Source organism: Lissotriton vulgaris, chromosome 5 (assembly GCF_964263255.1).
Source record: "Lissotriton vulgaris chromosome 5, aLisVul1.2, whole genome shotgun sequence".
NCBI classification, from domain to species: domain Eukaryota; kingdom Metazoa; phylum Chordata; class Amphibia; order Caudata; family Salamandridae; genus Lissotriton; species Lissotriton vulgaris.
Genome location: NC_141693.1, coordinates 1,246,349,697 through 1,246,376,339, shown reverse-complemented (window position 1 = coordinate 1,246,376,339; position 26,643 = coordinate 1,246,349,697). Strand labels below are relative to the sequence as shown.

The window sequence follows — 26,643 nt, the reverse complement described above, 5'->3', positions numbered from 1 at the left end:
ACTCCTTTAGTGCATGACGCACTGATTATTACCCTCGGCACCACAAGTGACTTATGCTTCTCCAACTATGAATAAAACAAATAATCTGACCGGAAATCTCCCAATGCTCACGTGACTTTGTGTTTAACAGGATTCGAAATCCTCACTTGCAGGTTACACAGAATGCTGCAGCAGGTGCATAAACTCACTGAGATAATGTTTATGTATTGGATGTTTCTTTGAACATATTATTAGTTCGCTGCTCAAACAGGTCTGCATTTGTAGGGCTGGCTATATGGCAGTCAGGAGCAAGCCACAGACCTGGTCTATAGTATGTCTGCACTTTTGTGAAACCAACACGTTTGTAGGGCTTTGCATATGAATGTCTAGACTTGCTCATGTTTTCCGACTCGGGCTACAAATGGTCTTGAATTACACATTTTCATCTAAGAGTGATTATTCGTTGATTGGCACAATTGAGGAAGAAGCGCAGAAACGGTGTAGCCCTCACTCTCACCGAACACTGATAACGAAGATTCCAGAACAAAGCACTGCAGACAATGACAACGGACTACTCAGGCCCAAACAGACTGACGTCACGCGAGGAGAGAACCAGTTATGAAAGACTCAGTTGTTCTTACTTCCTTTATCCATGTTTGCAGTGATTCAGAAAGCTAATCTGGTCTGTGGTGATTCTAGTACACATTGTCCGTGAAAGGATTCTGTGTTTTGTGTTATTTTATGTCATTCACGAATCACGTGTTTGCACACCTTTAGTTTGCCTTGGCGGGTCCCACACTCCAGTGGACGCAGAAGTGCCTACGCTCCATTTTCCATGCTGCTTCTTGCAAACACATTCACTCGACCCGCCCCTCGTAAAGTACAAGTAATTCTCTTCTCTTTCTGCCATTTCCCTCCCCCAACCTCTTAGAACCGACACTTGGAGCCTGCAAAAGTGGAGGTGTTAAAAATAGCTGTCGGGTCAAGGGGCACAGCCTGACGCTGCGGTTCCCAGCAAGCAGAATGTGATATTGTTAACCTGCTACCGTGGCAGCTGTCCATACAGCTCTTAGCGTCTCAAAGTGCAGAATGGCCCACCACCATAAAGCCCCATGGAGCCCCCCCCCCCCCACACACAAAGCCCAGTGTGACATCCATTACCCCAAAGCTTTAACATGCTCCTATAAACAGTGACCGACTGAGAGAGCGTTATTTTCTCTTACAGCAGCTTCAGTCCTTGTCTGGTACAAAGTCATATTTTCTTGACTGTTCATGGGCTACATGTGCTGGTAAATGGGTATGTTTGGAAATGGCTCTTTCTGGACAAAAGTGAGTGAGAGTGGAAGGTAACGCCAAGTAGGTCACAAATGCAAAGATGCATACTAGATGGACGTTGGGTGGATGCGTGGAAATGACCTCAGACATATATCCTTGTTTCTATGTAGTCATCAGCAAGACATGTCTAAACAGACTGTAGCTAATGGATTACACAAGGAATGGAAGGCTTAACTCCTGGATGTGTGATGTGAACCCATCATTTAAAGGGGAGATAGGGGGCGCCTCACTCTTACTTTTCAGTGAGATAAGTAGAGTGTAGGTCTGCATGCTGACAGAGCTCTTGGTGCCACAGAGCTCCTGGAATCTACACTGAGTCGAACCCTGGGGGCTGAATTGAAGTGGAGGAGTGAATGGGGATAACGTCACTCCCACCCGATGCCCCGACCGCCCCACAGTGTGCTGTGGTGGCCGGTCACATACCACGTAGGCTGCGGTCTGTGTCATCACAAGCTACACCCTGGGGAAAAGTTACACATCTGTCTCATTTGAGAACTGTGTTGATTCATTGTGAAGTGTTTTCCAGATGACTGATATAGTATGAGAATTTTAAATTGGTGTATTGATTCAGATTTTTTTTTTTTATTAACTGAGGTGTATTTTCTGGTTTAGTGCACATTTTTGGTTCTCAACTGTTAAAAACAATTAGTGGCTAGTCTTTCTTTGTGAGAGTCTAGGATACTGTTCTCCAGTCAGGCAAGGTACAGTATGACGTGTTACTCTAACTGAAAAGTCTACTGCGAAGGTACAGAATAGTGGACCCATGCCTGATTTAAGGGATATAGACATGAGATCATTTTACACATAATGGATCTAAGTGAAGTTTGAAGTTTGATGAGAGTATGGCATGGCTTTGGACTTGGTCAACACCAGTGGTCTGTAGCATTCATTTTCCTCTTATTCTTCACGGAAAATTGTGCTTAGTATTCTCTCAGCCTGGGGGTTGACCCTGTTATCCAAAGGTGGCGGTACTTCAGCCCAGCACTAGTGTGTATGGCTACCTAGTCAGGTTGTCTGCCCTGGCTTCTCACATTGTGGCTTCCTCTTAAAAATGAAGAAAGAAGTCATGACTTATGGACACAATCTTAGCAAGAATAACTTATTTTATAGCATTGAGAACCGGTATGGTGTACCTTCTGTTTTGGGTGGCCAATAACGGGATCTGTTTTAACCTTCTGGTTTATTTTATTTAAAACTTAGAAGTTTGTTTTTGCCTTTAGACAGTTAGCTGCTCCATACAATGACTGAACTCCCATTGGGCTCCTGGCTCAAGATCAGACACAAGATGGGGCATAACTAACACAGTGCTGGGGCGGGAAAACCGCTCGGAAGGGGACACTGTTATCCAATGTACAGTAGGAATGGTGGTAAAAGGAACAGATTTCAAAGGCTCGTCCCATGAGCACTGCAACATAAGTTGTCATCTGATCAAATGATATGTCAAATGGAAATAATGTTTATATGCGGATGTCACCCACTCTTGAAATTTATACAGTGTTGGCAGGCTCTGCTGTGAGGTCTCTAAACTGTGTTTAGTGATCCCGAGTGATCCAGAGCATGAACTGTATATGCCAGTGCAATATCCTTGGTTGTCTGACAGAATCAAGGACGAAAATATCATGTGGTCAAAGTATTATGGCAGAAATATCGAGGGCAAGAATATTGAGAAGGCAAGTACAAATAGGGAAGAGTACATTTACTATCCTTAACTCTACATTGATGTGCTTTGAAGGTCTATAAATCATCAAGGTGCACATATGAGGAGTTAGGCACAGTGAAATCTGCTTGCCCATAGAAACTGACCTTCATGACATTCCTGCCCTCGATATACTTACTACAATATTTTTGGCCACACATTTTTTTTTATATTTTGGTCAATCACTGTACCACAACATCCTCATGTTGTAATATAAAATTCCTCTTAGCACACTAAAGCAATTGTTTATTTCTGTCAAAGATCATACTTTCCTTACCTGTGCTCAGATATTTGTGGGGTCCTTGCCACAAGTGGGTTGTGGTGGGTTGAGCATTAACCATTTGATTTTGGGTATTTTGTTAATTTATCATTCCTTAGTGGATGGGCATTTACTGTTTTTTAAATTGGATTGTACAAAAATATAGTGAAATCATCCACATAGAAGTGAGAGTGCAGGGCATGGGTCTTAGTGACCTTTAGGAGGGGGCACTTGGAGAACTTAGTACACTTTGCAATCAGAACAGACCTGCAACTTTGCATGTTGACCTTGTGTGCGAAGCAGAGAGGGAATTGCCCCAACTGGCTGTGGAACAGAAGATGCCATTTGCCACAAGTGCCACTAAAGTTACATTGCTCCTTGGCAGTCACTCAGGTTTAGTGATATTTACTGGATGAATCCTCATTCAACAGCTATGCCTGGTCTGTCTGGCTCTAAATCAGCCAACCTCAGAAGTCTACAAACATGTATTTCCTTGCAGATGTACCACATGCTGAAGTCACGATAACCTAGGACCAAGAAAGGTCCCATCACGTATTTACATTTTTTCCTGTGTGCTCAATTTCACATTTTGAAAGCGAGCACGCGAAGGAAACTATCTTCAGATTCTCTTGTTGCCATCCCAAGAAAAATGCTAGTTCAAAAGCATAATAAAATGATTGTTGTCCTTGGATGACTATTGATAAACAATGAATAACTATGAACTGTCAATGGGTATCTTTGGCCACTGCAGTAGACTGTAAGTTGCAGAGGAAAGAGACATGCACCGGTTGATCTTATTAAACCTCTGAATTACACCTAACACCACAGGTCCTTCCTTCCTGCCTGGCTGGCCGTGTCTTGTAGTCTGTCCGGTATCTTCATTTCTTTCTTCCTTTTAAATAGATAGGATTCTAAGCATTTGGAATAGAATCATCCCAAGACATGAAGTGTTCTGGCTTAACGAGTCGGTGCAAAGAGGATTTAGACTTCATGGGTTATTTATTTCTCTGCGAAGGAGAGATTGTTACTTTTGGAGATGGTATTTACAGGGGCCATGTTTCAAACCAAGCTCCATTGAATCATGAAGGGATTGACTTCTTCTGAGAGAATGGGGAATGTGGACTGGCTTTATATGGGGGAGAGTTTTTTCTTTGCCGAAGCTTTTTTGCCCATAAATGTATTTGGAAAGTAGGACTTGAAAAGTGACTGGATGATTGACTGGGAGCTAATCCATGGGTCGTTAGGTCAGGAAGGAGTCCAACAGTTTTTTCCAGGTTACCTGCTAGATGCCGTGTCAGAGTTCACTGAGAAATTGACAATTTCAAGATTTTCCTGACTCGAGTTGTAGATGGCTTAGTGCAGTCAAGAGCTGGTGGGATCTATACACCAGTCCCTCTGCATGCGGGTAAAGGGAAATATGTATGTGAGAGACGCAGATGATGCTACGAAGAACTGATCCATGATCCCATCAGGGATACTGAAAGAGTGAAATGCAGCTCAGGCCTTTGACCTTGGTGCTGGAGTATCTGTCTGATATAGGATGGGTGGGTGAGGTTGGTTAATGGGGAGGTTTGTAGTGGGTTGAGCATAAACCATTTGATTTTGGATACATTAATTTACCAGAGGCTCTTGTCCATTTAGGATTCCATCGTGAATGGGCATGTTGCTTGCTTTAAATTGGGCTATACAAATATATAGTGAAATATCATTGTTATAAAAGTGAGAATGCAGGTCTTGAGTCTTAGTGGCCTTAGGAGGGCACAATGGTATATTTCGAAATGAAATGGTAATAGAAGAAAGCCTTGAGAAACTTAGTACACTTTGCAATCAGTACAGACCTGCAACATTGCATTCTTGACCTTGTGTGTGAACGAGAGAGATAGTAGCCGTGGCTGGCTGTGGAACAGAAGGTGCAGTTTAAATGTCACTGTCAACACTCAGATGGTGTTTTAGACACAAGAAATCAGAATTAGAAAGGTTCCTATCACCGTACAAACCTACAGGGTTATTTAGGGTGTGTTGGGTGTCCTACCATACTGTCAGGGTGACAGAAGTTGTAATCACCACCACCTTAGAGGATGTCCACCTGTCATATTTTTAGGGCTCCTCCTGCCTGGAGGTGACCTCTGCACAGCTCTTCTAAAGGCTCTGTTTATGTGCTGTGTGACTGCCATATTTCATGTATTTCAAGATATTTAATGTTTCCTCAAAGATATTTGATCGTCAAAACACATTTAGGTCTTCAGACGGGGTGTCTTGTGATTTTTAACATTTTTTCAATTACGACATTTGACATTGTTGTTTAATTTTTGGGATTCATTTATTATGGCTCATTTTTGTGTGTAGACTGGCACATGATTTTGAATTGCTTCTTGGTGATATCTACAGAGGTGAACTTTGAGACAAGTTTGGGTTTCTTTAACGTTAATCGCGGAATGTCTGGAGATGAATATTGAATAGTTGGTGTTATAGATGCATAATGCTCTTGCCAAGGCTGAGCCAATCCTTGAATGTTGATGCTTGAGTGAACAAGGTTGTTCTATTAGAAGCTGTGTGTTGTATGGTTGTTTGCTTTGTGATGGGATATCTTTGTCTGAGTTGTGTATGATGGTTGTGTTAATGGAGTGGAGGATAACTTTTAGCCAGGTGGTAGAAATGTGGTTTTGTCTGTAACTGTTAAAAGAGTGATGGGTGAAGCTTTTGTGGTGATTATCCAGAAAGCAGTTTTGAGTGTAGTTTTTTACTGAGGGTAGAAAAGGTTAAATAGAATCTTTGATCTCTTTTTACAGACACAAAAATTTGAGTTCGTTGATGAATGAAGATAAATCTGGTGTTATCAATGTTTTTGTTGGTCTACAGCGAAAGAGTGTTTCGCTGGATTCCTGTGTATTAAATTGGAGTAGTTGGGCAAGACAGAAGGATGTATATGCATTGAGACTCTGCTAACGCTCAAATGTGATGGATAAACAACTGTCAGTTGTCTTTTTCTTTGGCAGGGCAAGTATGTTCCATGTCAAAATGGGCTTTTCGAGATTTGGTGGCTGGTTCGATGGTGCACTAGGGCCTAAGAAGGACTGATTTTGCTGCCCTTGTGCAAGACTGACCATCATATTTACAGTTCTCTGTCAGGCAAGCAGAGTTATCTGTGGTTTCAGAGGATTCACTGTTATGGCATGTCCTCTGAAGACACTACAGCTTTAGTGAGCAGCTGCCATGGTTACTGAGGCTGCTGAAAAAAGCTTTTAGTTTTTCAAAAACAAACTCCCAAATGGGAAGAGGAAGTTTGTTTAAAAAAAAACGTAAGTGTCCCTGACACACTGGATGTTTTCACCCAGTATGTGGGGGGTATTTGTTTTCCTTTCCTTTTCGGAACAGCCAATTTGGACAGTCTGAGATACTTAGGCAGACAGACCGATGTCTAAGGTTTCCACTAGCACAGCCATCAAAGACTTCACGGGAGGAAACATTATGGCTTCCCTGACTTTAGATAGAGCGGGAGAAGCAGGAGTTTGGTGGCCAGGTTACTCAACAGCATCTGTGGCCGAGTACCCTGTCTTCCGAAGTCCAGATTTGCCTCTATATTTCTTGTAGTTCATTGACTGTGGTTTTTGCTTATTTTTAATAAGCCAAACCTTTGTGATGAATTGTTGGCCCTTGTTGTGGTAGTGTTGTGTTTACCTCTAACTACAAATTTCATGTCAATAAATGGGCTTTGCACCTTTTGTGTCTGTAAGGCGGCATCGGTGATAGGCATAATTTCATTTTTCTAAGTACTCCTTTATGCATGTTTTTCAGGCTGATTAAGGGTGGTTGTTGAGCATCTGAGTGGATTTCATGGCTCCAATAGATGATGTGAGGGCTCTATATGTTCACACGTGTATTTCATTGTCCTACAGAGATGGATATTATCCTGTCTTCTGTTTTATACCTTTCTAAAACGAAGTCACCTGTAAATATACTTAGCCACACTACTTGATGCCTTTGATGCAACAAGTTATTTGTGTATCAGCCAAAACTAAGATACCTTACCTTTTCTTACTATGAGTGGAAATACTCAAAATATTTGATATCCATAGATTTATATTAAATTGGTTCATTCCAGACATCCCTTTCCAGTCTGTGGTTCAACCAAGGTGATTCTGGCCGGTCACTTTGGTCGGGTAAACAATGAAATATGCCTTTGTTTCCAATTTAACACTTAGTCTAGCCAGTTATAGTACATTAGCAACCTCCGTCTGGGCCCACCCACTTTGTGTATGTTGGTCTTGTTACTCTCAATGCTTTACTGTGCTCCTATCCTGGTTCATCTCCTTTGCCCTCCGATTGCACATGATATTTCACAATTAAACAAAATGGAGGACTTGTCCTGTTTCGATACAGAAGCTCTAGCATTCTATTCATGTTGATGAAACAACTCAGATTTAGAAATTCCCCACAATTGTTTGAACCTCAACAAGTTTTGAAAATTGTATACAAGAATTAAGTTAGCTGAGGAAGCCATGATGACAAGAAGCCTTTATCGATAGCATAATTTAATGTACACTACTCAAGAGTAAAACATGTTTTGCCTTCAGAAATGGACTTGATACAAGTTGCCATGTGAACTTTCCAAATCTGACACTATACGATGTGATTTCTGGCCAAATTATGTTTCCTGTGTGTATTAACATTGTATCGGTTTTGGAAGTGTTTGGCATTTTCCATGTTGTTTTACATCCAAGCAACATAGGCAGGGGGCTCTCAATACTTCTAGAATGTGACAAACGGGGAACCAATAGGATGCTGGCGTCTAGCTGCAGAGTTTGCGGCGGAAGCGGCGGCGCTGCGTCAGGTGTTCGTTCGGTGGATGGCGCAGCCCCGTCCCTGCGCAGCGCACTCGCCGCAGCCAGGGGCGCGCGCTTGGACGGGGCTCCGGATATAACCGGGCCATCCATCATGGCAGCTTTGTGAATCATAGCTGCCACGTTAAATTTAACCCTTGTCTTAATAGGCAGCCGGTGTGCGGTCGCAGGAACGTCTTGACAGGTTTCCGCAAATGTGCTTCGACAATGTGCACCCTCTGCAGTTTGTGCAGCAGCCCGGCTGGCGGGTCAGCAGGGACGGTTTTAACTTGCCGTACTCCGAAGAGATAAAGCAGCGGTCAGGCTATCAGCGCCTGAGGGGGAGGGCGAGGGGCTCGTGCAACGCACATGGCCTCATAAAGCTGGGAGCCCAAATATAGACGCTAATCCTCCTTGCCTTCTTTTAATGCATTCCGGGCGTTAACTTATCACAAGAGTTTAAACGTAAGCCCAGCCATGAATTCGCCCCGTGCAGTATTGTATTGTATCAAGTTTATGTACCGCTTACTTCCCCTAATGAGGCGTTAAGGCGCTTTGCGCTGGGCAGCAGCAGTACCGTCAGGGGTGCAAGCACTCTATAAATGAAATGACCATACAGTACCTAACTGTGGGACGCAGAAGCACATGACGGGACGGGCGGCGCCCCAAAGTGCACAGTGGGTTCGGGGCTGTGTTTGCTGTAAATCTATGTGGAAAACTTGTTGGTGTCATCCGTGAGTGACCAGAGTTGCTCTTATCTTGACTTGGACGCGAACACCGGAGGCTGGAATGTGCGCTGTTTGCGGCACATGGACCACAGGACCAGGGACGTCTTATGTGTGAGATATAAGGACCCCAAAAGGGGGAATGTCGACTTTGTGGGATAGGTGGACCGCAGGAGTAGAACAATCCTGTGTGTGAGAAAATTGGACCCGGATAGGCCTCTGTATGAGAAACAATTACCCCAATATGAGGCATCGCCCCTATGTGACATACTCGGAGCTCAGAAGTAGGAACGTTTTTGTGTGAGATACGGGAACCTAGGAGTAGGAAAGTCTGCTGTCAGCTACACTGACCCATATTGCTAGAATGTGGCATTTATTAGACAAATGAAGCCAACAGGAATGTCCCCTGTGTGATATACGCGGGCCACAGGAGCAGAAATGTCCCTGTGTGAGATACGCAGGCCACAGCAGCAGAATGTGTGAATTACGTGGAACTCAGGAACAGGAACAGCCTCTGTGGGAGATACGAAGGCCACAGGAGCATAAATGTCCCTGTGTGATATACGCAGGCCACAGGAGCAGAAATGTCCCTGTGTGATATACGAAGGCCACAGGAGCAGAAATGTCCCCTGTGTGATATACGAAGGCCACAGGAGCAGAAATGTCCCTGTGTGAGATACGCAGGCCACAGGAGCAGGAATGTGTGAATTACGTGGAACTCAGGAACAGGAACAGCCTCTGTGGGAGCTACGCCTAACCTAGGAGTAGCCAAGGGTTCTGAAGAGTCACACAAAACCCAGTGATTCCATATGTGAAATACATGTACCCCACCAGGAGTGACGTGCATTGCTTGATAAAGACAAAGTCAAGTAGAAGAATCTTCCACTGTAGGGGATACATGCCCACTCCCAAAAAGCAGCAGGCACATCCCTTCTGTCAGATATGCAAAAATAGACAGAATCCGTTAGCTGGTGCCCCCCTTTGTAAGATGCAAGGAGTTTAGAAGCCCATGCCACTCCAGCACTTCAGCGTGACATACGTTAGCCTAGTGTGGGTCCTGAATATGGAGTTGGAATATCATTATAGATTAATGTCATAGCCAAATATCGAGGTCTAAAATATTGCCAGGCATGTATGTATATATTTTCTATACCTAACTCCACGCCTTGACAATATACTTCCAAGACACATAGACGTGAAGTTTGGAAGGGAAACAGCGTTTACAACGCTGCCATTACATCGTGCTACTATTGCAACGTGGTCGTTACAACGACCGCGTTGTTAGTATGGAATGCATTTAAATCGCAAGTCATTACAACGACTTGCACTAGGGGGTGCTGAGGTATAAGAAATGAATTCCAAAACCTTCTCTACTGTTGCGCAAACTGGAGTAGGAATAGTAATTAATACTATTCCTAAGTGCAGCGCGCCCCTAGTTCAAGTCGTTGTAATGACTTGCAATGTAAATCCATCGCATTCTAACAATGCGGTCGTTGTAACAACCGCGTTGTAAAAGTACACAATGTAATACATCACAATGTAATGAGCCATATTCAATTTAGAAGAGTGGATCTATACCTCCTTATATGCATATACCTTTCAATGCCTTGGTCTTCGATATTTTGGCTATGATATTAAGGTACCACAATAGTCCCATACTCGATATTCCAGACCCCAACCCATGCGCCCTATTAGCGAGACATCCAGTGTATGTAAGGTACGTGGATCCAGCAGCCGGAACAGCTCCTATGTGTAAGATGCATAAACTACATACAGCCCCTACATGTAAGATACTTGGGTCATAGCAGCAAGAACATTCCTTATCTGAAAGGCACAAAAATACAAAAATCGTGAAATATAAAGACCTGTAGAGGTGGAATATCGCCTAGGTGAAATACCAGGTGCGGCCAGCACAGGTAACAGTGGTAGGACGGGTGGGGGGGAAGTGGACAGATAACGGGACAGGGAAAGTAAAAGAAAGAAATAAAACCACTTACCTTGCGCTTGCCGCATTGCCAAGTCGGCGATGCGGCGAGTACAAATTGAGTAGTTTTATTAATTTTTTATTTTACCTTCCCTATCCCGTCGTCTGTTCACTCCCCCCACCACCTTACCCCACCCCCGCCCCGTCTCACCACCCCACCGCTGTTACCTGTGCCGGATGCGCCTGTGAGATACACTAGACCAAGAGGCAGCAAGGAGCTCTGCATAAGATGGAAAACCCTTCACCCCACTCCTCTCCCGCCAGAATAACACGCAGATTTCAACAAATAACGATAGGGTTGCTATTTGTGCAAAAAACTGTGTTGATTTATAAGAGAGTCTGCATTCCTCTGAGCGCCAAGAACGAAAGTCACCATCTGATGCTTTTATGAAAAATTCACGGTAGAATAACACAAAGTCCAGATGCTTGGGTCGAGTGATGGAAGAGTGGAATTTATTATGAAATCAGCAGTGCTGTTCAAGCCAGGATCAGGAATCACAGAGGAAGTGAACCCAAAGGTATAAAGGATTTACTGAGCTCGAAGCAGTTTGAAAAGAGCTCAGTTGACTTCAGGTAACGTGAACTGAATTGCTCACTTTGGGCCGATTCACAAAAGTTTTGTCCATCTCTCTCTCTCTCTATATATATATATGTATGTATATATATATATATATATATATATATATATATATATAAATATATATATACAAGCAATATCCTGTGAGTTCAGCTCTCGACGCCGTACTTGTCCCCCAGGTACAGATCTCTCGGACACCAAATTAAGTGAAATGAAGTGTCTTTATTCTCTCCTCTCCACCAGCATGACGCGTTTCGGCTGTATCACAACAGCCTTGATCACATATAAATATATATATATTAAACACACTTTTCCTCACGTCGAAAAAGCAACGGGTCGCACAACAGCAATCCTTTTTTCAAAATACAAGTTTTATTTCTGCAGTTTTCAAGCAAACAAACCACCTACGCATTTCAATCTATCTTGGAACTTGTTCACAGAACAAGTATTTTGAAAAAAGGATTGCTGCTGTGCGACCCGTTGCTTTTTCGACGTGAGGAAAAGTGTGTTTAATATGGAGGTGGGCTGCTCACCCGCGGGATAACGCACAGCCCAAAGCAGCGCAAAACCGCGAACCTGAGCAAATGGTGGAGGATATATATATATATATATATACAACATGTAGCAAATTGTACATCCAGATTCACAGATGCAAGGCTGGAGAAATTTTACAATCATAAATGGCAGGTAACAACTTGCCAGCATGGTGGCTTTTATACATTCTTACAGGAAGAACCAGGGGTGTGGATGTTGCAGGGTAGGTTCAGAAATACAGTAAAAACTCACAATCTTGTAAATGAACTGAATTCCTCAGCCAACCGTGCAGTGCCCACATCCCTGGTGAAAACTTGTTTCCACCTCATTACTCGTGGATTAGTTCCATTTCCAGGAATTTAAAACATTTCCTAAACCCTGCTCCTGTCCTCAGCTGGACAGTTTATGGTTAGAGGAAAGCATAGCCATTAAATCAGCCCCTGCATCTAACTATATTCCTCGGCCAGTAATGCAGAGGCCCCTGTGAGTCTCATGGCACATATTTCTATGCTGGGGCTAGTGTACGTTACCTCTGCCCACTTGCCCCAGGGAAAGATTCCATGTGTTTCTATGCAGATTACTGTTATGTTATGTTATTTTCATTTCTAGCGCACACAGATAATACAAGACTGCTTTGGCACGAACCGTGAGAGAATAAAGAGGAGCCAAATTTAGCGAAATAGGTAGGTTTTCAGCTTCTGTGCTACTGTGAGCTCATGTGTAAATGCCCTCGGCTCTGGGAGCTTCTTCTGTTAGATTGTAACATGTGTTGCGTCAGTGACACCATCCTGGTGTGTTCACGAGTTCACTTACCTCCAGCACGTTCTCAGGTATTCTCAAGGCTTCCCATGCTTTCGAGTTTAATGGGCGCTTAGACTTTTCATGGTAAACTATTTTATGCATCGACTCCACTATTACTGACCTGGGAACTTTCTTTTTGGATATGAAGCTTGTTGAGTAATCTCGGTACAGATCAATATAGTATTCTAGAATTCTAGCATTGAAATCGAGAAGGTGGAGATCTTACCTCTCCGTGGAGGTCCGCAGTCTTTCTCCTGCGCTTCCCAGGTGTGGTGAGCAGACCCTGGTGATCCCTGACAATGGAGGATGACTTGGGAAATGTTAAAGTTTCCTACATTCAGCAGCCCATACACTACCTCCGGATTTCTCCCCTGTTGACGAAAATGCTACCCTGATGGCTCTGAGAAGTTGGCCACCTTAGAAGATGGTCTTCTCTTGTGCTTCCTACCCTGAATGATAGAATTGTTTAGTTACTGCCAGGGCTGGTATTCAGTCTTGCATGCAGCATCGGGTAAAACAGCTCCCGCAGTGTTATGCTGTGTTTTATGAGATCCAACTCATTTCAACAATAATTTGCCCACTGACTAAAACGCCCTAGTAAGGATACTTTATTAGACGTTGTGATATATAGTAGGAATTCCTTCACAAACCTTGCAGGTCAGCTTACCGTAATAAACTGTTCTTCTGTACACTGTGATCTCATCGCTGTAGTTAAAAGTACATTGGATGCCGATTGCTTGTAAAAAAGCCTCTCTGGTCATACATTTATAGCGGCACAGTCCAGAGGCAGTAGGACAGCCAGCTTTTCCTGGAAGTTTGGATAAAGTTTGTGGAGATATTTTTATATCTAACTTGTAAAACTTGGTTACTTGTATGGACACATCAAAATCTGTGTTAAATCCATTCAGGTGCTTTTGTGCACTAGTGCTACGATTTATATAGCACCCATGATGATGATTTAATTATATCTTCCTCAAAATTGTTCCCAGTGTCTGCTGTCTGAATGCTCCTCTCAATGTCGGTATCTGGCTGATGCTGTTGTGGGCAGGTGCTGGAGAGGATGGACTCTGGAGAGGATGGGCTCTGGTGCGGACAGACTTTCGCCTGATCACACATGCCGGACTCTAAAAGCAGTTGAGGGCACCTGGATCTATACGTTGTGTGGTACACATTTGTAGGGCACTTTAGAGAGTGTGGTGTATTTTAGAGCTAGTCCTCCTTGGAAGTCCCCTGGTAGATTATTATTGCAATATTCAATGTCTCTTTATCTGACCTTTTCCCAAAGCCGCAACCTTGCCTGAGTCTCGAGCTTCACTCTTTCATTCTGGTACCACTCCAGTGTGGGGCACCTCATCAAACCCCATTCAACATTTCAGAGGATTAGGGGGATGGAAACAGGGGACATGAGGACTCCACCTCAAAATGAGCATGGCAAGGGCTGATGGCGAAATCCAGAGTGTGAAGCTGTGATTTTCTTAAAAGTGTCAAGAAGTAAAGAGATGATTGCAACCCCCATAGGGTGAAGAAGTAGGTCTTCCATGCACAGGTTCTACAGTCATTAGGAAGTAAAAAGGCCGGATTGACCTGATACTTTCCTTCTGCCTCCACTTTCAATATCGGTCTCTTTCTTTTTATGCTTGAGGCTCAACTTGGTTGAGGTTTAGGGTGCAAATGTTTGAGACCTTGAAACGAGAGTGATACTGGACCTCAGCACATAGCATTAATATTCAATGGCGTAACGAAACTTGAGAGGCCCTCCCTGCAAAGAAACCGCGTGGTAGAAGCGCGCTATACAAATGTTTTTAAATTCAAATTCAAATTCAAATTCAAAGTGCATGGAAGGGGGCTCCCCACAATGCGATCCCAGTCAGAATTTCCAAGGCCTGCCGGTGCATGGTACTCGAAGGGGGCCACCTGGAGCTCGGGCCCCCCCTCAAACCATAAGGACCGCGGGGGCTATTGTCACGACACTAATAATAGTACAGTGATTGCAACTAGCTGGATAAACATCTAAACAGGGCATAAACGAATTTGGTGCAATACTGTGTGCCATTTATGATGCTAGAGAACGCAGATTTAAAATTGTGGAACCAGGAATTCACCACTATTATGTGTGTCAGCCTGTAGAGTTTTACACATAGTTGCAGCAGTGGCTGGCCCATTAGTCTGTGGTGAGCCAAGCCTCATCACGTTCGAGCTGCCACTCAATGCAGTCATTATCAAAGGTATCAAGTCACCAGCTTTGCTATTGTGGCTTCCTTGCACAAGGGCCCTGCCAGTTGACAGAGTTCAGTTCAGCTTTTCGACTTTCTTCTGTATGCAGTGGGCATGCAAAATAATTCTTGCAGTATTGCCTGATTAAGGGGTTATGCAAGCACCAGCCCCCCCTCAACCAAATGCTTCCCATGATCTTTATATCCACTCCTGGTTGGTAAAGGTGGCCGAGACCTGGATGGGAAAAGCATAAAATGTCAATCTTGGTTCCTTCTCTCTGTTACTTTCGTTGCACTGTTCTTAAATCCAGGACTAAAGTGGATGAGCAGCATAAGACCACCTGCAGTGATACCAGGCCGAGCAATATATGTTGAGATTGGAATTACCTGCCTATGGATATGTATGCATGGATGCCTATTTGTGTGCGTAGGAGAGCCTGCACATATGAATTGACTGGAGTGTCTGTTAGGCCAGGGAATAACTTTACTCTACCGTAGAGGTAAGCCTAAGAGTACCCATACCTGCATATTGTAAACATTTTGAATAGTATTCTGTCTTTCCCTGTTGTTTGCATAGCCGAGTCCTGAAATAATATCGACAGCATGAGTAAAATGCTAACTGTCCCTGAGAACCAATTTTCCGGGACCAGAATCGGCAGTGTCAGCACAAGCAGCGTATGGAGTAGATGAGAAAACCTCCTTGACCCGGCTGGTTCCCGTTGAGGTTTACTTAAACCGAATGACAAGATACTTTTGATCTTGGTGTAGAACTACATAATGTGACATTCTACGACATTCATTGAACCGATAGAGACGTGAGTAAGTCTCTATTCACTTGAGCACCGTGGTCCTGATGAAAGCCCCACAGACCTTATGGCTATTGGAGGGCTGAAACATGTCGACCTATACCACATACCAAATGTGAAAGAGTCATAATCGCTCTAATTTCACTCACCCACCTTTTTTAATATTGTCCTCTAATAACCAGAACTATTAAAATTAATTATCTGTTATAGAGAACAATTTTTTGCCTCTTTATATTTTTTTCACCTTATCACTTCACTATCACGATTTCTGATCACTACTGTTCTAAGAAGGGTAATACCTCCTGGATGGAGGTCGCATACACTACCAAAACCCCGTGATTATGCGAACACGTGTTAGGGACAGCGGAAAATCAAGATATACCGCTATAAGATCGAAATTTTCCAACACGTGCATGAGGGTTAAAACTTGGGAATTGTACGTAACATCAATGCATACCCCATGTTATGCAGGACAAGTGATCCTTTCTTATTGATCAAAAATATATTTAAATATGACATTTTAGTGACAGCTGAGTTCAAGAGGGTTATTATTACTGAATGTGTTGCCTTAGTACCTTGGAGATCTTACTGCTATGACTGTTGATACGTGACATATTGCAGACATTTCATTGTTTATATTCATAATGTAAAATATATATTATCACTACTGCTGAAGCCCAGTAAATAAGATTGGTGTAACCTGGCTGCTGTCTAATCCGTTAAATTCTCAGTCACAGGGAACAACTATGAATCTGCTTGGAAGGGCAAGAATGAAAAATGAAGTGTGATATATATAGTCTGAAAAACAACAGGACATTGCAATTCCCACTTTAACTTACATGTAATACATATAACTTTTTATCTAATTTGTAGGGAAAACTGTGCAGAAATTCCATTGTTTCGCCACCATTTTTTTTCAAAGTTGTCTTGTATAATATATGCCTCGACTGACATCCATAGAGTGGACAGTACTTACCAAACATGCCAAGAAAGTATTGGGATATTTCATTAGAACCCCTTCCAAACCTTTGACATTTTAGCCTATTATGTGATAATTATGCTTCAAATTGCAAGCTTTCTTCTTCTTCTTTTCGAAACTTTCTTGGGCTTACTCTGTTTGGTTACTCGTTCAGTCCAACTGGAGGCTGGTATTTTTGTCCCACAAGTTTCAAAGTTTACAATCCTCTGCTTCTTAAATGATTAAATATTAAACACACCTTGAAAGCACTGAGCTGCCATCCTTTTTCTATTTCCTTTTCCTCTCTCACCTGGTCAGTTTCTCTATCATTTGCCCTCTTTTGTTTCTGATTTTATTTGATTTTTTTTGTATTGATAATTATTATTATTGTATTATATTATGTTTAGAATTCGTTGCACATTGAAGTATGGAGTGTGTCTGCCATGAGATTCAATAAAAAGGAAATCAGGTTTGTTGCAACATGGTTAATGTTTCTGAGCTATGTTATGCTTTGTATCTGAGCCTTTTAACTGAAAACACCCAAGTACTGCCTCTGGCGGAACACCTCTGTGATGTTAGATTCTTTTTGTCTCTTTAAACCAGCAATAAAGGGTTTCCCAACTCCAAGTGCACATGTATTAATTGTTACTTGACATTGAAGTGCCCGTGCCGTACTGACCCTGTACATACGTTTTTTTGTCTCCCCTCAGCTGATGCCTGGGTTGCTGTAAACCAAGAACCCTGTGTATCAAACAGGTACAACATCCAGAACCTGACCCAGGGAGACAAGCTTCTTGTGCGGGTGAAGGCAGTGAACAGTGGGGGAGCCAGCGCGCCAGCTGTCCTGGACCAACCTGTGCCAATTAGAGAGATTGTTGGTAAGCGCCTTCTGCCCATTCCGCGCATTGCAGGACTCCTGTGTGCTCTGCTGCGTCTGCATGCCTGCTGCATAGGCCTCGAGCTTTGCATTTCTCAACCCATCCAAAGAATTCTGTTCATTGTGCCCCAGGGGGAAAGACATAAGTGACCCCCCCTCCCCTTGTGTTAGCCAAGCATGTGCGGGCGCGACCATTCGCGTGAGGAAGCGTGTGGACACCCAGACCTCGACCGATCTACACTGTGTGCCAGGGACGAAATGTGCCAGACATCTGATGCCCCAGCAGATCTACAACTTGAAGAAAAATAATAAAAGTGCAGAACATTACTTATGCTTCCAATTGGTCTTGGACATATTTGACAAAACTTGGACCAACAATTATTTCTAGGGTTGTGAATTTAAGTACACTATAGTGCTGTGATGGATTAAATACATGTAGGTTCTGAATTATCCAAACGCCCTCTTTAGAAAGGTTTCAACATCTCAAAACGTACTTCAACTGTTTTTCAGGTGAAGAACGACAGCTCAAAGTAAACTGAGATACAGAGTGCTGAGCCATACAAAAGGCTTATCCTGACTTTAGGATCCCTCCTGACTTTCTGTGCTAACCTGACAGTGCTGGAAACCGTTCAAGAAGCCCAAGTATCTGCACATGCCTCTGTAAATTATTTGTCTTCCTGCTAACACTTAGGAAACAAACTGTAGTGCCTCCTATCACGCTTTCTTGATTTTGTATTGACATTGCCGAAACCAATTTATAGCAGGTCACCCAAAAAAAGAAAGAAATACTGCAAATGACTTATAGAATTGTTTAATAATCCATTTGTATCAGAGGGACGACGTCAGTAAAAGCCCCTGGCAGGAATGTCCACTCACAGGCATTGGGTTTCGCCGCTTCCCTCTCTAGACGGATATGGGCAAGTGTTTGCAGCAGAAAAAAAATTCCAGAAGCAGGTTATGGAGTGAGGGGAGAGAGAACATGCTATCTCAGCTGTTCTAGCGGCCATCTGGGCCTGTCAGCCATCCGGGTCTCACCTTGCCAGTAGCGCCCGCGTGGCGCACTTAAAACCCGTCTAACATTGTGTCATCGCACTTAGATTATCGATGAGACATGCTGTCCCATTAGTCTCTCGAGCATGATGTGTTCTACCCACTAGAAGTGTTAGTCATGTGCTCGGTTCTGCGCCTTGGAGCCCGCCGAGGTCCTCGGACGGCGTCCATGACAGCAGTGCGCACTCATGACCTTATTCTGAGCCCTCAGCACGCCCCTCCCCCTCCCGGCTCACCCCTCTCTGTCAGCATAAACTCTGGCACGTGGATGGCTATGTGTATTTTTAAGTTCAGGTACTGGTTAAGTTACACGGCCGATTCTGCCACGTGCGCACAAATCCTGATGTCCAGGCCATGTCCACGCGCATCTGGATTCCTCATTCCCCCCCACCCCCTTCATGCCCCGTCCTCAAATATGTACGAGGCTGAGAATATGTCAAGAACGTCTGTAAGTTTTAGGAAATGTGCAAAACGCCTGAAGTCTCTCACGCATTTAGTGAACATCGCGGAAAAATATGAGCTAGAAATGGTTCCGGCACATCCAAGTATTAGCACCCCGTTCAAAACTGTGATTAGTGTAGAAAACAAAGCTGGAAGTCTAGGCAAAGTGGTGCAAGCCGGGCCGGACTGACTACCGGGCGTTTTCCAGCTCAGCAGCATTCCAAAACGCCCGGTAGCCAGTCCGGCCCTGGGTGCAAGCTCATATGTTCGCACGCGGACGGGACAAAAAAGTTGTGCAATTCGTCTTGTTCAGAAAGTACTGCCTCTGCCCTGATGTAACATTTTGATTTTCTAGAAGCAGTTATTAAATAAAACTGATTGAAATGTCGAATTTGTCTTCGTTCTTCCCCACAGATCGCCCCAAAATCCGTCTACCCCGTTTCCTGAGACAGACATATTTAAGAGTCGTTGGTGAAGGCGTGAACTTGGTCATTCCTTTCCAGGTAATAGCAGAATATGTTTTCTGATTACGTACCGTCATTTGTTCCAACCAACTGACGCAATACAGCATATTCACCTACCACGTGGTGCAAAATACAGCTTTACGCTGCCAAGTCACTGCAAAGGTCCTTTCAGGTTCTGTCTGCTAATGATGGGGATGGTTTCTGGAGTAAATTCTCCAATATTGGACGGTCTGGGACTGTGCTAATACTGCATCTAGACTTGTTTGTGTCCTAGGCAGGGGGGATATGACCTAGGAATTCTGACTGGATTGTTACTTTGCATTGGTGTCAACAGTGATTTGCTTGTTGCTGGTCCCCTTTATATTGGCGCAGGCAAAGTAAAATCAATACACCATAATGCTACCCAGTTGAGCTTCCAGTGGCTAAGAAGCATTAGCACAAGCATGTTTGGCTGACTCAGTGACTCATAACTGGTGGATGTGTAGAGGTGTCTCTGAAAGGTTGCACTGGCTGCTGAAGAGGAACCTGCTGATAAGCAAGAAGGGTGAGGTGAATAGCAAATACATGCCAGAGGAGGAATGAGTGTAGGATAGATGGCCTGCATTGTGAGATTTCAAGATCGAAAGGGAAGTGGCAAATAATGGGGCATTATGCAGTTGAAAGGGATGTATGACAGAACCACGCATGGCATTACCATGCATGCTTTTACCACATGTTCATTACCACGCATATGCCTTTACCACGCAAACCTTTACCACACAAATTTTTACCACACATATATATATATATATGTATATATATATATATATATATATATATATATATATATATATTACCTACTGGCGGTCGCCAGTGGGTAGTTATAGTTAGGATTATTTTCAATACAAAATCTCAACATTCTATTGTGAATAACTTTGGCGCCGGTTGAGGAATCTGCCTGAAAATTTCCTCAAATTTGCCTCGCGGCGCCCCGGTCCTTCCCTGAAAGTTTGGAGGGGATTCGTCAAGCGGGGGCCGAGATAAAAGGGGGTCCCAAAACGTGTTTTCCCCATGTTAATTTCCCTAGGGCGGTCAACCTCACTTTTAGCCCGAACGGCTGAATGGATTTCCACCAAACTTGGCAAAATTGTAGGGACTGGTAGCCTGATGTGCCTTTGCTATGACTCAAGATATGTGCTCCAGTGAATTTTGAGTAATTTAGGGTAAAAAAAAAATATATATCTATAAGCGCTCCCCGGTACGCGCACCGGGGCGCTAACCAGCGCGCTACGCGAGTTCGCGCGCGGAAAACTGATTGGCTCTCGGGTGTCTGTCAACATTCCAAACAGTCCGGAGCGGCCTCCATCTTGTGTCTCGGTAGGATCGAGACACAAGAGGTGGCAAAAACAAAGGGGGAAATGACCATAAGGGGGCAGAGTAGACCCCCCTGACCCCCTAGGTTTGATGTGGGGGCTATAAAAGGGCCCCGCGGGGCAAAAAAAAAAGAAAACATTTTTTTTTGTTTTGCACGGGGGAGCGCCCGGTACGCGCACCGCGGAGCGTACCGGGAAGTGTTCCATGGGAAAAAAGAATGATAGAGTTTTTAAAAAATGTAGCCTTTTTTTAAAAATTGGAGGTAGTTCTAAAAAGAACTGTTTTTTTCTTCTTTTTGTTGTTTTATATATTTTTTTATGTTTTTTGAACATTTTGTACTATTTTTGGCTTCTATGAACTATTTTATATTTTTTTTGTTATTTTTATGGGGAGAAACAAAAAACAGGGAATTGAAAATGGCTCAACTGGAGCAAAAAAAAAATCAGGAAAAAATTAGGGTTTTTTGGGGCAATTGTGGTTCTCACCAGCAAGGAGGATGAGCTTTATGCTCTGTTCACCATAGGAGGTGGTCTTACCACAAAAAATACATGTAATTCTGAATTCCCCAAACCGTGGTTGTATGCAAGGGATCGTCTCCCTTGTCTCTGGTCCCGATGGAGTGGGTTGCTTTCTTTTGGAGGTGGTGGTTGAAGATTGGGGAGGGCTACTGGCCAGTTCTCTCACCTCTGCGGCAGCATAGTTGTTCGGATGCTTGCGCTGCATGTGTCTAATCATGGTATTATTACCAAAAGAATATTTTTTGTTAGGGTTCCCCCTTGAAAGTTCCATGCCACAGATTAGGCAAGTCACCTTGGGCGCATTGACTTTCTTCTTGCCCTCTGGGATAGAATAAAACTCCCATACAATGTGCTGCCTTGGCTTGTATGGGGTATTGTCTTCTGGCAGCCACCTTCTCCCCTCCTCCTCCTCCTCCTCCTCCTCTTCTTGACCACCAATGTAATGCTGTGGTGGTCCTCTTGGTGGTGGTGGTGGTGCAGATGCTCCAGCTGCTGCTGCTACTGTAGCCATTTTAAAGTACAAAATATGTCTGAGAGATTTCCAAACAGGTCTTCCTCAGTCAAAGGACAAAGTCAGAATAAGGAAAAAAGGTGGGGTCTTTCTTAATTTGGAACAAAAAAACTGTCCTGAACCAATGAAAAGTGTTATTTTCAGGTCACATGACCCGGGCTTTCATCATTTAGAAACCAAAACTGTTCTGCACCAATAAAAAGTGTTATTTTTAGGTCACATGACCCGACGCGCTTACGCGACACGCCCCAGGGCGCGCCACGGGGCGCACCACGGGGCGCGTCGCGTAAGCGCGTCAGATGATTACGTTGCGCAATCGTATTCGCTCGAGTATTTCCGGGTGCGCTTACGCTGTGCGTATCACGCGGACACGGCTACGCGATACGTCATGATGTTTGCGTTCGCAGCAATAGCGCTACTGGGACCCTCACCGGTGCGCGACCCGGGGCGCTCCGAAAAAATGCGCTTTCCAGTGCGCACACCGGGGCGCGCACCGGGAGCGCACCAGGGCAAATAAAAAAAAAAAAAGTATTATATAAATATACAATATAGGATTCATTATAAATATTACATTTCATAGGTTTGAGGCCCTATATATAGTTAGGAATTAGCATTTAAAAAACCTTTGAAATTCACTGAAAAAACCATAGGTTTCACACCAGTTATAGTTAGGAATTAGCATTTAAAAAACCTCTTAAATTCACTGAAAAAACCATAGGTTTCACACCAGTTATAGTTAGCTGGAAATTTTACTGACAAAAAAACATAGAAATTCCAACGTTATAGTTAGTTGGACTCACTATAACAAGCGCGCCTGCAATGCACTGCTGATGACGTCACATATTACATCACTCATGACATCGTCAGTGACATCACTCATGACATCACTCATGACACCATCCTTGTGACAGAGTGACTGACCTCCTTTTAGTGTAATGTAACCCTTGAAATAGATATTCAAAAATAGAAACTAACATTTTCAAAAAAATGGAGATACCCATACCAGTTACAACAACCAATTCAGTAATTCCACCATCTATATACACATCCACTCATTTACAAACAGTTCTATATAGTCACTCATACATATACTCACTCATCATATGTAGTGATACAACTATACATCCTGTTATACACCGACAGTCATCCAAAAGTTACTCACACACATACTCACACATGAAAATAAATTATTGAACATCCATTTATTTGCATATAAAACTATACACACACTACCTCTTTACTTCTAAGGAAACTTACACATACTTACTCTCTTAAACAATCACTTATATAAACATATACTTATTTAAACAGGAACTCTTACAATCTCTTACTCTCACATATACTCATTTATATAGATCAAAACTCACATACACTAGATTAAAATATATGTCGTTACTAAAAACACAATAGTGAGACAGTCATTCACTCACTAACGCACACATATACACACTCATCCACCCATACAGTCCTGCACATATGCTGTCTTCAAAACACATGCAAACAGTGAGTCAGTCACCAACCCATGCAGCTACTTATACACAAAGTGAAATACTGATACATATATTTCAATATTTAAAAGTTACTCGCTAATATATGTATTCAATAAAATACACTTAATAAGGCAGTTAACCAATCATTTTTTTTAAAAAAAACATCCATTTACACACTTATTTAACCATTTATTCTTCCATCAACCTTTACAACTACAAATATTAAACATATTAATTTTAAAGAAAGACACACATTCACTGGCTGGTGTCATCAGTGATGTCATGAGTGATGTAATATGTGACGTCATCAGCAGTGCATTGCAGGCGCGCTTGTTATAGTGAGTCCAACTAACTATAACGTTGGAATTTCTATGGTTTTATGTCAGTAAAATTTCCAGCTAACTATAACTGGTGTGAAACCTATGTTTTTTTCAGTGAATTTAAGAGGTTTTTTAAATGCTTATTCCTAACTATAACTGGTGTGAAACCTATGTTTTTTTCAGTGAATATATATATATATATATATATATACACACTATGGGGCACATACCATGAATTAATAAATAAACATTTATAAATCGTAATAGCAACTAGCGAGAAAGGGTAGAAAACTTCAATCCCAGTTACCCCTTCCTCCACTAAGTATGTTAGCTGACATTTATGCTGCTATATGAAAACGTTATTTTATACATTGTTTTAAATAATTCCAATGTATATATATTGCTCTATTTATTGCATTCATTGAATTTAAATAAAATTGATTTTTATTCGGTTCTTGCATTATGCACTTTGAAATGTTTGGAAGAGGTACTCAATATGGTTTTTACTGAGTAGTGTGTCCTCACTTTCCATTTACACGTGGTTAGAATCAAAGAAAAAAATGCCTCTGTGAAAAAAACTGTGGAACAAGTACTGTTTAAGTGATGTTTATTTCATATACTGACTGTCTGTGAGCAAGGCCGGATGCCCAAAACGCGTCAGATTTGGATACTCATACCTGAATAAATTTTGTGCCAAAAGGAACGCTGGACTTGCGTAGTTTCTCTGTCGTTTTGATCGGCGTGTTGAGAGACTGCAGCTGTTGGATTTAATTTCGGAAGGTGATTGCTTCTGAGGCAAGTCCACTCCCCACAAGCTGGCTGCCGCGTGCAATCAATCTTTTTTATATCCTACCAAGAGGAATTCTTCAACGGCAGCCCCCGTACTGCAGCAGAACTATTAACTCGAACCGAGGAACAAAAGGAGCAGCGCCGTTCTTAGCATCGGACGGTGTTTGATCTACAAAGAAACAGTCCCGTCTGTGAGTTTCTTTCGCTATTGCATACAGTGGGGAGGAGTGAACGGCACTAACGGTCGGACTCTGGGAGCACAACCTAGCTCGGGTCTGTTACCGTATTCTTTATACATTGAGTCAAGGCATTTTGAGTATCCTAAAAATGTCAGCACAGATTCTACGAGGTAGAGAAGCGGCGGCTGCTGTTCTCTATTCCAACCTACCGAAAGTGACTTCTGGCTCGGGAGCGAGTAGTAAAAATCAACAGATCGAAAAAGAAAACACAAATGAGACTCAAATTAAAACTGCCCTGAAACGCCTGGAAAAATGTATGCATCAGGAAATGTCGAAAATGGTGGGAACATAAATCGCTTACCATGTACTTAGAGGAAAATCGGGTCCCACGAGGGCTCCGCTTATTATTAGCGCCCAGTTACGACAATCCTAACCCAGGTATGTTGAAGAATTGGGGCCATACAAATCTGGAGTCTTCAGCTAAACTAATCCAAATTCTTGTCAAATACGCTGTTATTGACAGAGAGCTACTAATGAAAGAAATAGATTAAATTAATGTGTTACTGGCGACATTTGAACCTAATGAACTCATTACCAGGACAAGAAAGGAAATCGATGAAAAATTAGCCAAACAAGAAGAAAAAATAAAAGCGCGAAAGGTGTATAAATTTGCAAGAGATAAGGAGGACTATGCACAAGGACGCATTTACACTTTTGCTCGCAAATTTGATCAAGCTAAAAAAACTAAATTTGCACAACAAGCTAAACTGACGAATTAAGTGATAATGAAACACTAACTAGTGGCCCACCATCGGATAAAGAGGGTTGCAGCATATGGAACCCAAATTCACGAATTCTGGATTTGGGAGAAGAGGTTGATTTTTTAGTTTCGGATCGACTTCAAACATTAAGGCCTCGGACCCGACAACAACCAAGGGCTCAACAACAGCAAAAATAGCAAGATGCAACAAAAGGAGGAGGGAGCGCCGAAAAAGGAGCAAAACCGCCCAAAAAACAAAAGAATTAATACTGGCGCAAAAAGAAATAGATGATAATGCAATAATCAATCTTTCATCAGTTACGCTCACCGAGGCGGAAAAACAACTACTAAGCCTTGGTTTGAACTTTTGCCCAGTTTCGGACTTCAACTACTCTAATACTCGAGTGGATGTCTATTGTTACATCAGAAAGCTCAAACTTTAAACATTTTTCAGTATTAAGGAGCCTTCAAATAAAAAGGAACCATCTGGAAATACGACTGTTGCTAATAAACCTCTTATCCTACCTGCCAAAGAAACCAAAACTTTCCTAACAATGCATCAATTAGCAACAAATACTACATTGGATGTGGATATAGCTACAACTCAGGATGAACTCAGGGCAGCATCGATGGATCAAGTGGGGGCGAACATCAGCCCATTTAAACCCAAGTCCTAATTTATTCCCATATGCCCAGAGACTCGGTGGATATTTTCCAGGATGTGGTGCTTGAGGACCTAAAGCAACTACACCACAAGATAAAACACAAAAAAATATTCAAGAGTAAGAAAGAATTGGAATATTTGTTATTGACCAAAAGGCTGAGTAAAGACTATACAATTGTTGTAACTACTGTGGACAAGGGGGGCAATGTGGTAATTTGGCCACAGGACGCCTACATTGAGGAGGCCAACAAACAACTCAGCGACTCTGCATGCTATTCTCGCACTAACATAAAACAATACAATGATGCCAGAGAGGTGCTCAAAAAACTGTTACACAAATGGAAAAGAGAAGGCATGATCTCCAAACAAGAGTTTGAGTTCTTACATGTAGAGTGCCCAGTTTTGCCCAAGCTATACCTTCTACCAAAGGTTCATAAGCAGGTTGTCCCAGTTCCCGGTCGACCCATAATTTCGGCAATTGCAGGGGTAGCGGAACACATCACAGAATATATAGACTACTTCCTGCAAGACTTGATTAAG

The 26,643-nt window shown here is 42.8% G+C and overlaps 1 protein-coding gene across 1 annotated transcript in view; it reads left to right on the top strand.

The window, feature by feature from the left end:
* Positions 1-26,643, top strand: part of MYBPH (myosin binding protein H) — a 151,263-nt gene that overhangs the window by 33,641 nt on the left and 90,979 nt on the right. Inside the window, exons 3-4 of the mRNA XM_086923086.1 lie at positions 17,398-17,565; positions 19,470-19,558. Of these exons, the coding sequence (XP_086779212.1) occupies positions 17,398-17,565; positions 19,470-19,558 (257 nt within the window). The remainder of the gene's footprint in view (positions 1-17,397; positions 17,566-19,469; positions 19,559-26,643) is intronic.